The sequence below is a fragment of the Leguminivora glycinivorella genome, chromosome 14 (genome assembly GCF_023078275.1).
Source record: "Leguminivora glycinivorella isolate SPB_JAAS2020 chromosome 14, LegGlyc_1.1, whole genome shotgun sequence".
Taxonomy (NCBI): Eukaryota; Metazoa; Arthropoda; class Insecta; order Lepidoptera; family Tortricidae; genus Leguminivora; species Leguminivora glycinivorella.
In genome coordinates this window covers 947,575-964,471 of record NC_062984.1, presented here as the reverse complement: position 1 = coordinate 964,471, position 16,897 = coordinate 947,575, and the positions used below count along the sequence as shown (strand labels likewise).

General features: G+C 38.9%; 1 protein-coding gene across 1 annotated transcript; it reads left to right on the top strand.

The window, feature by feature from the left end:
- The first annotated feature begins 4,217 nt into the window (after window positions 1-4,217).
- On the top strand, window positions 4,218-12,009 carry LOC125233483. Its single transcript, XM_048139522.1, has 8 exons — window positions 4,218-4,395; window positions 5,396-5,472; window positions 7,356-7,491; window positions 8,151-8,204; window positions 8,937-9,119; window positions 9,889-9,965; window positions 10,354-10,492; window positions 11,771-12,009. Exons 1-8 carry the CDS (start codon window positions 4,218-4,220, stop codon window positions 11,926-11,928), a joined length of 1,002 nt encoding a protein of 333 aa, XP_047995479.1. The 3' UTR covers window positions 11,929-12,009.
- The last annotated feature ends 4,888 nt before the right edge of the window (window positions 12,010-16,897 follow it).

The window sequence follows — 16,897 nt, the reverse complement described above, 5'->3', positions numbered from 1 at the left end:
ATTAATTACTAACATCCTTCATCGTCTTACAACCCTCTAATTTAGCGCAGATCCGAATCCATTGCTCGTCTCAATTTCACAAAGACAGGGATTACTTTCGCGAGACATGCCCCGAGCCTGTAGCCATCAGTACAATCGTAGTTATTTCTCTCTATCGCTCCTCATTGGTGCGACAGAGACAGTGGCGTATTATTCGCCACGGAGGTTCAGCTACGTTATACTCTTGCTTAGAGGCCCTAAGCATCTTTGACAGTGAACAATAAGAGCTGCATCGGGCGAGCTAATGAAACCGCGGGTTTTGACCCTCGCGACTACAAGTATTACAAGAAATGATATACTTAGAAATCTAGAGATTATTGTTATTGTGCAACAAGGAAAATACACATAAAACACTCTTCTTTGTCGGTTCCTTATTACTGAGGATCGTGATCACCTTGATCTCTCCTAGACCTCATCACTTCACCTGAACTGAGGTAGCCGTTTTGACTTGGTTAGACCATCCACTGGGTAGTTTCATAGGTGTTTTGGTAGTTAAAAAAAATAATACTGATTCCTCGAATTGTGTTCTTTCTCCGAAGTAAAATGCAGAAAGAAATGACCTCCCTGCCCCTCTAATCTAATCAAATAGATCTGACCGTCCAAGTTGCGCACGAATTTCTGAACACTATTATTGTCAATGTTTCGATAGTGTGTCCAGTGTGCGTAGCCGAATGTACAAACGCTCACGATAATATCTCTTTCGTAGCTATCTATCTCTATCGCTCTTGCGTATTGGTGCGACAGAGCCAGACTCCTATATTTCTGCGGCATTTCGCTTCGCAGAAATGCCATTCGGCTACGGCTAGTAGATATTTTTAAGTACTCTGACAGGTCCGATACATCTAATAGAGACTGCACATCACTAGCGCAGCCCAATTAAAACTTGTCGTCAATTACCGGCGCAGTTGGCGCCCGAACTATCGCGAACTCTAACTATCCGCTTTGGGAGTTTTTCGGTGCATCTGGCGGAGCAGTGTTCGAGTGCAACGCTTTGGATAAGTGCATATTAGGCTAAGCAACTTTTTGACCTTTTTCCTGAGTAACGTCCGGTCGAAGCGGCACAGGTACCGAAGGATCGATGAGGTCCAGAAAGACCTGTGTGACGTGTGACTGTTCAAAACTGAGTGACGTCATATTGCACAGGATCGGAGCGAATGGCGGAGTCTAGTGTCTGAGTCCAAGATTCACTTCGGGTCGATCGCTGAGCCAGCGCAGTATTAAGTGAGCAGCGCAGCGAAGTAGATTATGTAACTTTTTGACCGATAAGTTTTAGTTAGCCACTACTATGATGAGTTTTTGACCTTTTTGATGTTACTTGGTAGCGTAGAAGTCACTTCTAAAACTTTTATAGCCAAAGTCGAACACTGGCAGAGGTTCAGCTTTGGGAGATTTATGCGTTGCATCTCGCGGAACAGTGTTCGCGTTCGCTTTGGATTAAATTCATATTTTTGCGAAGCGTCTCATTTAACTTTTATCATGAGGACTTTTTGACGATTTAGAATACGTGTCCCTGTAGCGTAAACGTCACTTCTCACCATCTAAACTCCAGTCCATCTAACTCCATCCTCTTGCTGTGATGCTGAGCGCAATCGCATAATATGCCAAGAGACCAATCGGACGGCCGTTGCTTAGCTTTAAGGACTCCTGCAGACGGGACATGTTGTCCTTTGGCATCGATCCAAGCACCTGTGAAGCGGAAGCACTCAATAGAGCGGCCTGGCGTCATCTTTTGCACGATGGCATCAAGAGGCATGACGAAGTCTGGCTTCTTGACCTGAGGCAGAAAAGACTTCGGAATTAACAGAAACCATCAACAGATTCGCGTTTCACCTGCGATTTCTGTGGCCAGAAGTGCCGTGCTGCAATTGGACTTTACAGCCATAGGAAAAGATGCGCCGTACATTCGATCTCTGTCGGCGCAACCTCTTGAAAGTCGCTGCAAAAATCATCTGTTAAAGATGCTGTGGCCATTTGACCAATGATGATGTACATGCGAACTACCAGCGAATCGATACAGTGTCATCACGCACGCACACAACGACAACTGTGTTTTCAATGAGCTTAACAACTGCGACACATCCGCCGGGCACTAGTCCGCTCTCTACTATAATAGGTGCTATGAGATTGTCATAATCTGAACGTTACCGGAACATAGATCACAACACGAACGAAAGTTCCCCTAGTAGGTGTTTAAGAATTCGCAGCGCGCCTCGGCCGTTCGTTCACCGAATTCCTGGCTTACTCTGATCCCGTGACGTCATCGGCTCAGGGTTTTCAAGTCATTGTTATGGCTTGCCGAGTAAAAGAGTAAAAATATAAGTTGTAAGTATGGTGCTTTTTTTGTGTCTTGTCTCCACTACCCAAAGGTTGTCTGGAAGAGATCGCTCTTTAGCGATAAGACCACCTGTTGTCGACCATAGTTAAAGTTATGAGCTTAATTTTTTTATGTCATCTTGTTATAATGTATAATATTGGTGAGCAAGAAAGTATATTTGTATTGTATTGTATGGTGCTAATTAAGTATTATTTGCTACGGTATTTTTTTCAATTTTGAGACTAAAGGTTCCCTGGAAGAGATCACTTTCTAGCGATAAGACAGCCTTTTATTTTACCTATTCCTAGTTTCTGTTACATGTATTATTTTCTGTATTGAGGTGTGCAATAATGAATATTTGTCAATGTATTGTATTTAACACCCGTGTTACTTATCTCATAGCATGAGACCATTTATTTTATTATTTTATGCTATTTACTTATATAGTCTTAATCATAAATTGATTGTTTAGGAATAATATTCTATTCTATATTCTCAATAAAAAGAGTAGGCCGAGCACATGAAATTGTATCAGTGCAGTTTGACTTTATTTATCTTTAGCTACCTTTGGTAATAAATACCCTGGGTTACACCTCACCCTATTGTAAGAACAAAAACACCAAGATTTTTAAATTATGACTCCTTTCTCCCTGATCCGAGCTTAGTCGTTATTAAGGAAACGCGGATTACCGGGCCGGGGCCCGGCGTTGGGGAGCCCTGACTAAGCACTAGCTTCTATTTTATCATTATAAATGATTTGGCTGGAAATTATTAGGGAGCGTGAAGTCAAGAAATAAGCGAATGAAACGTAATACCTATACAAAATATGAAAAACCCTTTTGCATTAAATTACTATATTTTCCTTGGGTTTCCTCATGATATTTGCTATTGATGAAATTGAAAATTTAACGATGTGTTTGTTTTAGAAAATGTTTTACTAAAACACGTGTTTTTGCAAAATCTATTTAGTTTATGGTCCGATTTATGACTCGTCAAAAGTAACATATGCTGTCAGTGAAGTGTGTTTAATTTTAATAGTTTATTTGCTTTTGATTTGCTTAATGATTTATTTGTTTTAGTATAAAATACAATTATTTACCGATTAAGATATACCGTGACTCTTTGGAGCTAAAAATCCCTGTAAACTATCAATATTGAAACTCTGGTAAGAAACTTTCATCCAAACCACTACTATAATAAATTTATATTCTTAAATTACAATTTTTTTATGTAGGTACTTCAGCGTTCGTAGCCGAATGCACAAACGCTCACGAAACGCCCACGAAACGAAACGCTCGTAGATATAGTATAAAAAAGTAGACTAGCAGACTGTTTTTTTCATACTACGTCGGTGACAAACAAGCATACAGCCGCCTGATGGAAATCAATCACCGTAACCTCTGGACGCCTTCAACTCAAGGAGTGTCACATGCGCGTTGCCAACCCATTAGAAACTTGTTCACTCCCTTTTGCTGTTAAGTTCCAAGGCGGGTTCGGGTTCAGACGACTCAAAGGACAATAGACGGAACGAATTAGTACCGTAGATCCTTCCGTCACCAGCACACCGCACACTCGTTGAGCTCTGGCAGTCTTACTTACCGGCAGGAACACAACACTATGAGCAGGGTCTAATGCTATTTGGCTGCGGTCTTCTGTAAGACGGAGGTACTTCCCCAGTTGGGCTCTGCTCTAGACTTTGATAATCTCTCTCTCTCTCTTTTGATCTCTTTGATAATCTATGTTAATGCAATACCACTATTTCGTTTTCCTTCAACCCTTTAATTGTTATAAGTGGCGCTAAATCATGATCAGTTTCATGTGTTAAAAACCTGCCTGTGTTAAAAATCTTTTGTATTTAGCAATGATGCCGGATAATATTCTGTTCCCATACCGGAGCAGCTTCTACTTCTTCGACTTGCGCTGGGGCACAATAATGGTGGCGGCGGGGGACGCTGTGGTGAGCTTGGTCCGCCTGGTGCTGGTTCTGACCAGGGTGGAAATGTTCGAGAAAGAGCATAGATTCGTTAACGTGGATGAGCAGAGTGAGTATCTGTTGCTGTTCTTAGTGTAAGGGCTGTGGATGCTCGGAGTAGAGCGGCGTGAAGCGGGGCGGGTGAGTACGCGTCCACCCTATGCAGCATCGACTCAGGACACTGGTATGATCTTCAATTGGCCCGCGCCCTGTTGCACGCTCAATATGAACGTGCACTCAGGCCTTTTACACTTGGGCACCCCAGATGTGCAAAGTGCCTTCACAAGCACGCGCTCCGCCTTCCTATCATCAGCCACCGCTGTGGCTCCAGCTCAATCTGACTGATCATAGCTCATTGAGAGTATGACTTTTAATTCTTAAAATAAATGAAGGAATGTTGTTCATGATGGGACAATTTGACAACACTGACGGTTGAATGTGTGGCGAAGGAAGATGTTTAGTGAATGTCACGCCCTTGCCTCGCAAAGAATGAAAAGCTTTGGAGTAGATTACCTGGAATCATAGGATTCAGAAAGCTACCTATGATCAGGCTTATCATCCATGGAGATAGCCTAGAAAGCTGATGAGTAGGTGAAAAATCTTAAGGTAAATAAGGGGTAATTGTCCAAAAGATCTCCATGGATCGAAGTGTATTCGAAAGGCTCCCGCAGATATAAGATGATAAAGTAAATGTATTAAATGGTGACGGTCCATCGAAAATGGACTACGGACGGCCGGGTTAAGCTGGAGCGAGGCCAAAAGGGTCGTTTAAGATTGACAGGCGTCGTGCGTCACGAAGGCCCTTTGCACTTTTGGAATACCTTAGAACATAAACTCATCAGACCATGGTGGTTATGTACGTACATGTACAACGCATTGGTAATCATTAAAGCGAAAGTATATCGGCAGCCAAACCTTATGACAGAAAACACAATTTTGTTTTTGAAAAAATCGAAAATTATCTGTGAGTTTCGGAAACGTGGTCACATTTCCCCATAGGTATATTTGTTGGATTTAAGTCATTCTACTGCAGTATTTATTATGAAAAATTGTTTATTTTTATATTTCAGAGTCAAGAATTCGCTACACTATTCTCTTTGGATTAAACCTTTTTGGGACTCAATTGCTTGGCTTGTCGATATTAATAGTAATTATCATACTTTTATTGTGTTTGTTACCTACTAAATACTTGAGACGATAATTGGGTACTACTTAATCAGGAGAATCAAAATATTTCTGAAGGATCCGGTCACCTACGGCCACTTCCCCGAACGACCACCATGCAAATTCATATATGGGCCATTTCTTAGTTCGGCCGTTTCCTTGTCCGACCATTTCCCCGATAGACCACTGTTGGAATTCTTTCTACGTCCAGTTCTTGGAACGGCCACTGTGAAAATTTTTTGTTGGCCCCATTCCCCGAACGACCACCATGCAAATTCCTATATGGGCCATTTCTTGGTTCGGCCGTTTCCTTGTCCGACCATTTCCCCGATAGACCACTGTTGGAATTCTTTCTACGTCCAGTTCTCCGAATGGCCACTGTGAAAATTCTTTGTGGGGCCACCCATTTCCGGAATGACCATCGTTAAAATGACCAGTTTGTCTAAATCCTCGATCGACCACTACAACATTTACTAGTTTGTCCTATTCCCCGATTGGCTACTTTTTAACCGCCGCCTCAAATCTCTCAAGGAAGGACGGTTCTCAATTCGTCTGTATGTTTTTTTTTAATTTTTTTTTAAATGTTCTACGATATCTCCGTCGTTATTGGACCGATTTTGAAAAATTTTTTTTGATAGAATGTATATGCATACAGATTGGTCCCATTTTTCTCAGGACCCAGTTCCCATGATGGGATCCTGGAGAAATCGAGGGAACTCCTCAAATCTGAAAGGCATACATATGGCGATTTTTGTTTTTTTTTAAAGGAACAGCATGCATTTACGTACGGAACAGTGACATTTGGTGCAGTGGAACTGCTGATGATGGTCAGAACGGAACTCCTCAAATTCCTTATTCAGATTTCTTATCCGATTGCAATAATCTAAACATCCAAATTGTAAAGAAATCTATTATTTTTGTAGTCGGTACCAGCCCTGTTCCTCGTCTTGCCTTGCCTGTTTGCCCCACCCAACCATACGTAGATAACCATAGGCAGGAAGGACGTTTTATTGTTTTTATGATAAAGAGTTTTTAGTGGTGGTGGTCATTAAAAAGCCTGTTGAGAATGCGTTTACGAGGAAGGTTGTCAGATAAATAAGTTCCTATTAGAGAAAGTGGGCGTAAGAGGAACAGGCCGTTTGAGGAAGTGGCCATCAGAGGAAAAGGCCATGAGAGGAAGTGGCCATAAGAGTAACAGGCCGTTTGAGGAAGTAGCCATCATAGGAAAAGGCCATGAGAGGAAGTGGCCATAAGAGGAACAGGCCGTAAAGGAATTGGCCATAAGAAGAAGTAGCCTTTAGATAAATGTGGCCCTTCGGGGAACGTCGTCACTAAGTGACCCTTAAAGGAAGTGGCCTATCGGGGAAGTGGCCGTTCATAAAACTTGGCCTAAAAATTAAAGTGGCCCTAAGTGACCGGATCCTTTCTGAAAGTGAGATTAAAATACTTCTTAATAAAAGTGCCTAACTGAAATGAAAACAATGAGGAGGCACACTGACATTTTATCCCGCCTGGTGGTGCCTGTGCTAGTGTCTAGGCATGTCACTGTCATTCATATGTGAGAGAGAGAGAGATAACAAATATTATCTTCTCACTCGCACGTATGAAATTCTTTATCTGTGCAATGGACTAATAGGGTGGTCATCTGTCATAACCTTTGAGTGTGCCTCCTCATTTTGAGCATGTTGAATTGTAAGAAATAAATCAGATTAAGGAGATTGTAACTTACTTAATACCTTAAGTGGAAAAAATAGGAGTCCCTAGTCCCTAGGGCTATCAATTTTTCATAGTTTTTACGAAAGCGACTGGCTTTCCAAGATAGAGGGAGGCCAGCAGTTATTCCCTATCCTAGGTTTATTTTTGCAGATCGCGTACTGGCCGTACCCGGTGCTGATGGTTCCCTGGCTGGTCATATTCTTGTGCTGCACCTGGTTGTACTACTCCAACATTATAAGCCACAGGAAAAGACCGGTGCCTATTACAATCTGTGTTCTTATTATGTGTGAGTTTGACTAATCATATCAGCCTTTTATAGCCCACTGCTGAGCATAGAAATCTCTTATAGGCACTGGTCCCACCGCGAGCTAGTAAGTTATGGGCTATCGGCTATAAAAACATACAAAAGATATTAAGATAATCACTCCCGTGCCGGCCGTGTACAAATAGAAGAGACACGGCGATATTTATAGTTACTCGCCCAGCGGTGAGCTATTGAAATCGCCGTGTATCTTTTATTTGCACGGGGGTGCTTATCTTTTGTTCGTTTTTATAGCCGATAGCTCATAGCTTACTTGCTCGCGGTGGGACCAGTGCCATATGACGCCACTTGTTCCGGTTCTAAGCGTCTTCTAGAAGTGTCCGGCAATCATTGAAATGTCGTTTATGTACCCAACAAGCCAACGGACGCTAAGTCCGAAAGCGATAACCATTCTGTCAACATGTTGGTCCATCTGCCACCACTCTGCCTGGCAGAGAACACGTTGCCAGGAATAAGAAGAGTGATGGCATCCCAATTCCATTTAAGCTCGGTGTTGCATCGGATCTCGACATTTCTCACTCGATCTTGAAGGTTGATACTGATTTAATTTAATATTAATTATGTGTTTGAAGAAAATGTTTTGCGATGAACGTTTACTATTTTATGTTAAATCTTTGTTACAGTAATATGCCTGTACTGTTGGGGAGTTGTGTTCAGCTACTTCTGCGAGCTCATATGTAATCATTTTCTCTTACGAGCTCATATTTTAACATAAGTAACTCAAAAAGTTCACGTTTCACTGAAAAGTTTAAAACTTGTTCAAAACGGGCTATTGAAAATTTTATTGTCTGTGATGGTGACTTGACATGTCAAAAATAACACAAGCTGTCAGTGGTGTTTGAATTTAGGTTATATATTTATATTTTTCGATACAAAATATAATTTGAACGTGATAATTATGTCGTGATTTATATAAAAATATAAGTGAAAATCGTGTGAGTTTAAATCAAATATGTTAATAACTTTGTTACCCAAAACACTAATAGACCTAGGATCTTTTAGGCTAGCTATAGTGTCACGCAGGGTGACCGCGCGGAGCGATCCGCGTGACCAATTTATATGAAGTTGATATTGCCTGGTTGATATTGTTGAGGTTGTCTGGAAGAAATCGCTCTTTGGAGATAAGACCGCCTGTTGTTTACCTTTTGTTCGTGTTGATTATTTATTTTGTATTGTTGTATTTTATCAAGGTGTGCAATAAAGAGTATTTGTGTATTGCCGTCCACGCGGACCCGTTCGCTTTACCCTAAAACGCTCTCTGAACTTAATACATATTGGTCCAGTGCAGATTGCTCCAGACGGTCGCGTGACACTAAAACCAGCCTCAATCAAAACTATCATCCACAAAGATTTGCCATAGACGGAACAGTAAACAATTCTATATTAAAAATGAATTTACTTTATTTCAGTGCGTATGCCAGAAAATGTGCTATTCCCGTTCCGAAGCAGTTTCTACCTGTTCAACGTGCGCGTGGGCTCAATGATGGTGGTGGCCGGAGACGCCCTGATGAGCCTGGTGCGGCTGACGCTGGTGCTGACCAGGGTGGAGATGTTCCACAAGGAGCATAGGTTCATTAACATGACTTTGCACGGTGAGTAGCATCTAGTAGCGATCGTAAACATCGAGTAAACGAGGAAGTAGAAGATGATCTAATAGTGGCTTCGCACAAAGACCAAATATGTGTGAAACAGCACCGAACACGCTTGGCAAACTTGCCAGCCGGCCTGATAATCGTTGACGATAGACGCCGCTCGAAGCGCAGTCTGGCTCTGTCACGCCAATACGAAAGAGCAATAGAGATAGCTGTGCTTATTTGGTTTTGTAACCTGGCCTTTTAAGTAGTCACGCGTGCAATCGTTTATGCTCTTTGTGTTTTCGTAGTTTTCTCTCTCTAATATCGCGTTGCCAATTACATATTGCTCGTCACGGGGTGTCAACAATTTGTATATTTGATTAGTCCTGATTTCTTCTTAAAAACCCGATACCGATTACTGACAAACACCAAACGGAACAGGCAGACACCTCTCCACACGTTCGTGTTTGTGTTTGCTATTTGACTTTGTCTGCTAACCTTAGTCGCACCTCAACTCGATTAATGATCGACGAAGTGGTTGCCATCAACGAATTACTAAATGACATTACAGAGTTCATGAGGAGTTGAATACATTAATATTAACTACAGTCATTTCTATTACGAGATGAACTTTACTTTTTCTTCTAAAATTGTTGGTGTGTGCCGTGTTGCTTCTAAAAATGTTTTTTTTTCTACCATATATTCAACAGATCCTTTATTATAGATATCAATTAAAAAGTTATAAAGATGTTGAACCAAATTGTATACACGCTTATTTTTATTTTAGAATCAAGAATTCGCTACAGCGTTCTTTTCGGATTGAACCTACTGGCGACCCAGTTGCTTGGCGTGGCGATAATATTAGTAATTATCATGTACCTTTCTCAAATTTAGAACAATTATATCTTAATTTAGTAAATTTTTCATAATAGTTACTGACAGGTTTTAATTTCCAAGGAAAAATTGAAAAATAGAGAAAAGCCCCTTGTATAACTCTCATTCGAAAATATTTTCTGCAATAACTTTTTAGGTGGCTTACGTACACTATCTTCCTATGAATTAACTTTCAACCATATTATAGGCAGTGAGTGGTTGTGAATAAGGTATTTGACGATCTGACATAGTGACCTTTCCTGCTAAGCATAGTCTTGGGTTCGAATCCCGGTAAGGACATTTATTGGTTGGATTGTTTTTCTTTTGTGCTCGGACCAATCTGTGTGCTACAGTATCTATTAATGTATTGTTTTTACAGAGCAAATGCCGTTCATTGCCCGTGCTAATGGTACCCTGGCTGGTGATGTTCCTCTGCTGCACCTGGTTGTACTATCCCAATATAATTTACCATAGAAAGAAGCAAGCATGGACTATTACAATCTGTATTATTATTATGGGTGAGTATTCGGGTAGTTCACATTTAGATGATAATGAAATGAAAAATGAAATGAAAATAAAAATATTTCAGGCGTAATCCCATAGATTTGTTAGTAAACTTATTTATTTATTTATTTAATAACAAAAATAAATTAAATTAAATTACAATATAAATTAAACTCCACAATAATAAATAACATTACACACTTAAATTTATTTTACATTATTTTATTGAGGTATATTAAATTATATTGAATTATATTATATTAATTTGCTCATGGAGTTTGTTCCAGCGTCTCACGAGAGGGCTATCCATCCGGGAGACTAATGCGTTCAGGAGACCGTTGGTACAGTCAACAACACAGCTGTGTATACAGACAAAGTGCCAAAAATATGTATACAGAACTTTATTACCTGTACATAAAGGTGTGTATACATATTTTTGGCACTTTGTCTGTATACACAGATGTGTTGTTGACTGTACCACCCTGTAATCGATACCACTGAGAAGCCGCCCTTTTACGCATGATAGCGTAAAAGTCGTCCGTATGGGCATCCGCGAACATCCCAGAAGCGCTGCAGTACCGAGGGAGGCCCATCAGTATCCTAAACGCATTATTATATTGAACACGCAAGGCGGTGTATGTTCGCTGCGTAAAACTGGCCCAGAGGCTGCAAGTATAGAAGGACTGACAATAAGATTTAAATAATGTGATCTTGACTTCATTACTACACTTTGCAAACCTGCGCACCAGCATAAATCTATAAGAGATGGCACTTACGTATTTATTTTGTTACATTTACTAGGGTGACAGAATATGACATTGCTTGGATGATATGCCTGGTATAAGACGATATCGCGCAGGGTCTACAGTTCCGTTTTCAAAACTTGGCTAATGATCCGAAATCAATCTTGACTTCCAAAACGAGAGCTTGCCACCAGTCTCGATCCTGCGCAACTTCCAGTAGCTGATCCACCGCCACACTGTCTTCCCAAGGATTCTTGAGCTGACCCACCAGACGACCACCAGTCGGTTGTTCTGGATAGCTGGTACTCGTCCCAGGAACACTTTCTTGACAGCCCGATGGTCTCCCATTTTATTATAAGTTAGGTGACTGAACCAGCAGCGTGCAGCGAATCCTGTAGCTTTTGTTTCGCCGATGATATTGGCTTCAGCGTCACTAACTGCTCGATGAATTTTGTAAAGACTCGACGCATTTTGATCATCCAAGTGCCATCACCTTTCTGCACAGGATGTTGCGGAAAATTTTGAACTGGTGTTTTTTTTTTATTACAGCAATATGCTTGTACTGCTGGTGTGTTGTGCTGAGCTTCTTCTTGGAGCTCCTCGAAAAGAACAATAAACCACAACGGCCTCAAATAGTCGCAGCAGCAGCAGTCAAACCAGTGGTCATGCCGGTCTTCACGTTAAAGAAGATTCGTGAGTGTTTTTGATAGGTATACGAAACACTGATGGATGTTACGTAGCGGCGACAGTTGCCAAAGCTTTGTTTTTCAGTAGGATTACAGAGGATGCAGTAAGAGTTTTGAATAATTTACAGTTAAACTGAAATAAATGTCATATACATTAAAAATATTTCCAATGAAATAATTTAATTTGGTCTTAGAATTTACAGTTAGTTTCACTAGATTTATACATATTACACTTGAGACCACGACGTGTCGAACAATCGGGAGCTCAACAAAGAACATAAAAGGTCATACCTAAATGATTGCTGCTAAATTGCGGATGAGAAATGTACGACAGTGGCATACTTATATCAAACATTGAGGCAGCAATATTAAAGGTGCCCTTCCAAATATGACATATGACTTAAGGTGACTTAGGTAACTAGGTACCCAAAGCATACGCATTTTATTGTATACATAAAGTGTTGTAACGATTATCTCTGCCCTACTTCGTACGGGTAAGACAGTAAAAAGACGTGATGGATATACTTATACGAGTATGTATATGATGCTGTATATTTTATAGATGCGTGTACAAAATATATAAAACATAACATAGCTCATAATCACGAGGCGCGTAAACAAAAGAGTATAAAAACTGAAAATACACTGCTGGCCACTGGCCAATCTGTAGGTAAATGTTGTTTTTTTTCCTACTATATTATGTGTAAATGTACATATACATATGTATGTATGGTTCTATCAATAGTTTGCTCTCCGAAAAGTTACTTGATTCACCAAGATAACTATTATGTTAACTAAAAAGAAATAAATATGTTTAAATATTATTTTGTGTTTTATAAATGTAATTTTATTATTAACTGCTAATTCCAATAAGGCCTAGTTACCTTTCGGGTTGGAAGGTCAATAGCAGTCACTTTCGTAAAACAAGTGCCTATGCCAAATCTTGGGATTAGTTGTCAAAGCGGACCCAAGACTCCTATAAGCCGTGGCCAATAACGCAAGGAGCATGAGTTGTCAATAAATAGGCATTTACGTACCTTTATTTTCAATTTAATAGGGCCTTACCTGAAGTTTACAATAGCTTTTTTTTGTTTTTTTAGTGTACAAGTTTCATGACAAAATATGCCCAACAATGGAAGAAAGACGCACTAAACTAAAGGATGTTACCTTTTTACTAAAGGATGTTACTTTTTTACTAAAGGATGTTACCTTTCTACTCTTTATTATTACAAAACCAACTTATATTATTGCAAACCCGAAGTGTACCGTTTTCACGTCCCCCAGTGTAATGCGGTAATTCCACAGCGCGTTATCCTAAAACGCTCGTGTCGTTTGTTTTGATTACTACACGTCTAGCGGGTTTCGTGAATACCTATATGTTACGTACCTACAGTCCGCATCAGACATATCGGAATCGAGGGAAAGGTGGATTGACTGAGTGACAGATGATATACACAGTGTAACATTAGGAAACTGAAAGATTTTAACTACGCATTTCTGAGAGCGCAAATTAAAGGTTAAATGTTATATGCCAAAAGAAAAATTGTGTATTTTTTTTGTTTTTTTGGATGTATTTTCACCTAAAAAGTAAATTATGTTATTCGTAAGACTACACTACACAAAATAAAAAACTTAAAAAAAAAATACTTTTTTGCAATGAGTTACTAGTTTGACATCTATCAACGAGGATAGTTAGATTATGTCCGATCATAGACGTCAAAATAGCGTTTTATTCTAATAATAAGTAATTGTAGTTTTTTTTAATGCTCATAACTCTGAAAGTAGGCGAAATCCAGAAAAGTTTGTATAACATTTAAACTCTTCTAATATGAGGAATACGCTGTTAAAATTATTCGCTTTCCTCATGTCACACCGTCTATTATTATAAAAAAAAAAACAGTCTATAATTATCGTCATTGTTTCTGAAGACATGAAAATGTTTAGGCGCCCTATAACTAATATAAACTATATTAAGATGAAATAAAACTATGGAAACGGATTAATTCGCGTATTACACTAGAACACTTAACCTACACAGCGTTCGTGGTCAACGGGTGACCGAGGAAAAATTACAGTGTGTAAAAGCTACCCACATACAAGAAATTTTACGCGATTTAATCCGTTTCCATAGTTTTATTTAATGAGTAACTATCGCAGTAACCGAAGACAATATTATATATTAAGATGAATTAGTATAAATGAAAAATTAAAATGAAATATTTATTTTTCAAGTAGGCATATTACAATGCGCATATGAACGTCAAATAAAGCTACGCCGGCTCTAACCCTACGCCTCAGCCTCGAGAAGATTTCAGTCCCCCCTCAGTTGGAGGGGGGTATCCACTATGGGACCGGCAAGAAAGGCCACTTCTTTTCAAAACATTACATCTTATAATTAACATGCATTAAATAACAAGATACAATTTAACATGCAAAAGTATAGTTTTAGGAAACAGTTATTCATACAGTTTAATATCGTGCGTGAGATGTATACCAAATAAATAAATAAAAACACAAACCGCCTAATAACAATCACCCTTCTGTGCAGATTAGAGCACCTATTCATTGGTGCGACGTCCGTAGCGACTCTGTATTCATTATTTGTTTTATTCTGTGGAAAAATAGGCACGTGTAAGGTATTTTGGGCTTGTCGTTCAGTAATCCTATCCTACACTATTTAGCACAATGGACCTACTAAGCAAAGACATATGTAACTCCGTATAGACGGATAAAGTCTAAGAAAAAAACGTAGGTACCTCAAAGCCATAGAGAAAAAGGTACCGTGGCCTAGATGGCGTTAGACCTTTGGGGGACGCTCGGCTAGATGGCGCTAATATTAATATTTGACATTTTAACACATATCAAGCTAAGAATATGGGCCAAATTGTCAAATCTGACGTTCAAAAGTTGTAAGCCTGTGTCGAGAGATGGCAGTCTATGCACTGTGATTACACATTTTACTTTGATAGTAACTCTCTATAATACTCGATACTCGGATCTTCGTACTTAGTGAGAAAATAGGCTATTACAGTTATGGACGTGAAATAATTTCTAATAGGCTAGTTTCCTACTAGTCAAATCAGCTTCTTTTTATGAACTGTCAAAACGATTTGCTAATAATTATGGTTTACTATGAAATACTGAGGAGTGACGTCACGGCCAATCCATTTACTTTATATCTTTCTCTTTGACTTATTAAATAGAAATTATGTTTAAAAATTACTACTGTCCATATTTTTCTTTTAATTATGTGGTGCTTTATTTCGTGCACTGCATAAAATATTTTATTTTGAGTATAGGAAACTAGCCTTTTGAAGTTAAGTATCACATACATACAAGGACACACACACTACTACTAATAGGCTACTAGACTCGTATCGAATTTAGCACATCAAGTTATTGTTTTCTGTAGTATTTGACTTAAGAAATCAATATTTATAGCTTGCGGGCATTAAAAGTGCGTGATGACTGCGTATTTTTAATTAAAGATGTGTGTATGTTTTTTTTAATTATGGACTCCGAAAACGGTGTTGGACAATGGAGTGACGTCACATAATTCAGATCAACTATGGAAATTAGAGGTAGTAATCTGATCTCCATAGAAGCAACCTCTATTGTATTAAAATTCATAGTCGTTGACGGGTGTGACAATGTGAAATATTTTTTCTAAATATACTGACGTCATGTTATAGATATTCTATAGATTAATATGGCTGATGTTGTTTTTGCCTGATCACGTAAAAGTAAACTTTAAATATTTTTTTTGCGGGTTTTTAAGTCGTAATAAAATATGGTACTATTTTTTTTTCGTTTAATTAGACAGTAATTAATAATATAAGACATACTTTGAAAAAGGGTCAAGTAGCCTATACTAACGTAACATGTCATTTTTGTCTCATTATTTTTTTACATTTTTAGTAATTCTAAGATTAAAGATCTGATAGCAAATTATGCCTGATATAGAATTTGTTTCTGTGAAAACGACGCACTTATCTATTTTTATCATCAACAACAAAAATATTCAAAAGGTATTGTAAGCGGGATTTAATCGCGTCGCGTATAACTTTTTAAACTAACCTCCGACGTTTCGATGATGGCTTTGTCCCCGTCGTCTCGGAGCAGAGGAGAGATTAAGTTGTAAGCCTTGTCTAGGTATACGCGATTAAGTCAGATAAATATTAAATTAAGTTTAACTAAATATAGATTTATGTGTATATTTTTCACGTCCCGCAGTGCACAGCGGAGTTCGGTGTTACCGCGACGCGCCAGTCGTTTGTTTTGATTACACGAGCTATATTATATAGCTGCTGTATGTATATGCTTTGTATACATGTGTATGCTATGTTTATATGGTATACACCTATGTCGGTTCAATGAATCTAACATGATTTTGATTCTAAGGACTTTGATTACCATTTTCAGCGACTTTTAGATTGTTATCTCACCAACTGTTGATTCGATTCCCGGTATCAGCATGATTATATTTTTGTAACTATACTGACCGGTCTGGCTCAGTCGGTAGTGACCCTGCCTGCTATGCCGCGGTCCTGGGTTCGAATCCCGGTAAGGGCATTAATTTGTGTGATGAACACATATATTCGTTCCTGAGACATGGATGTTTTCTATGTATAAATATATAAGTATGTATTTATCTATTTAAATATATAATTAATTAATTATATCGTCGCTTAGCACCCATAGTACAAGCTTGGATTAGTTTGGGCCTAAGCTGATATATGTAAGTTGTCCCCAATATTTATTTATTTATTTATTTATTTACTTATTTATAGATAATTCATAAAAATAACCATGAGGACACCCAACACTAGTTGATTGGAAATGTTTATACTCGTCAAACTATTTTCGTCACAAAAGCTTTGATTCTTTGTAACAGTGAAATTAATTGGCACCTTGACAACGCGGAGAGAAAGAAAACGCCGTTCCTTATATAATAGAAACAGATGGCGCGCAACATGTGGATATCAGGCTA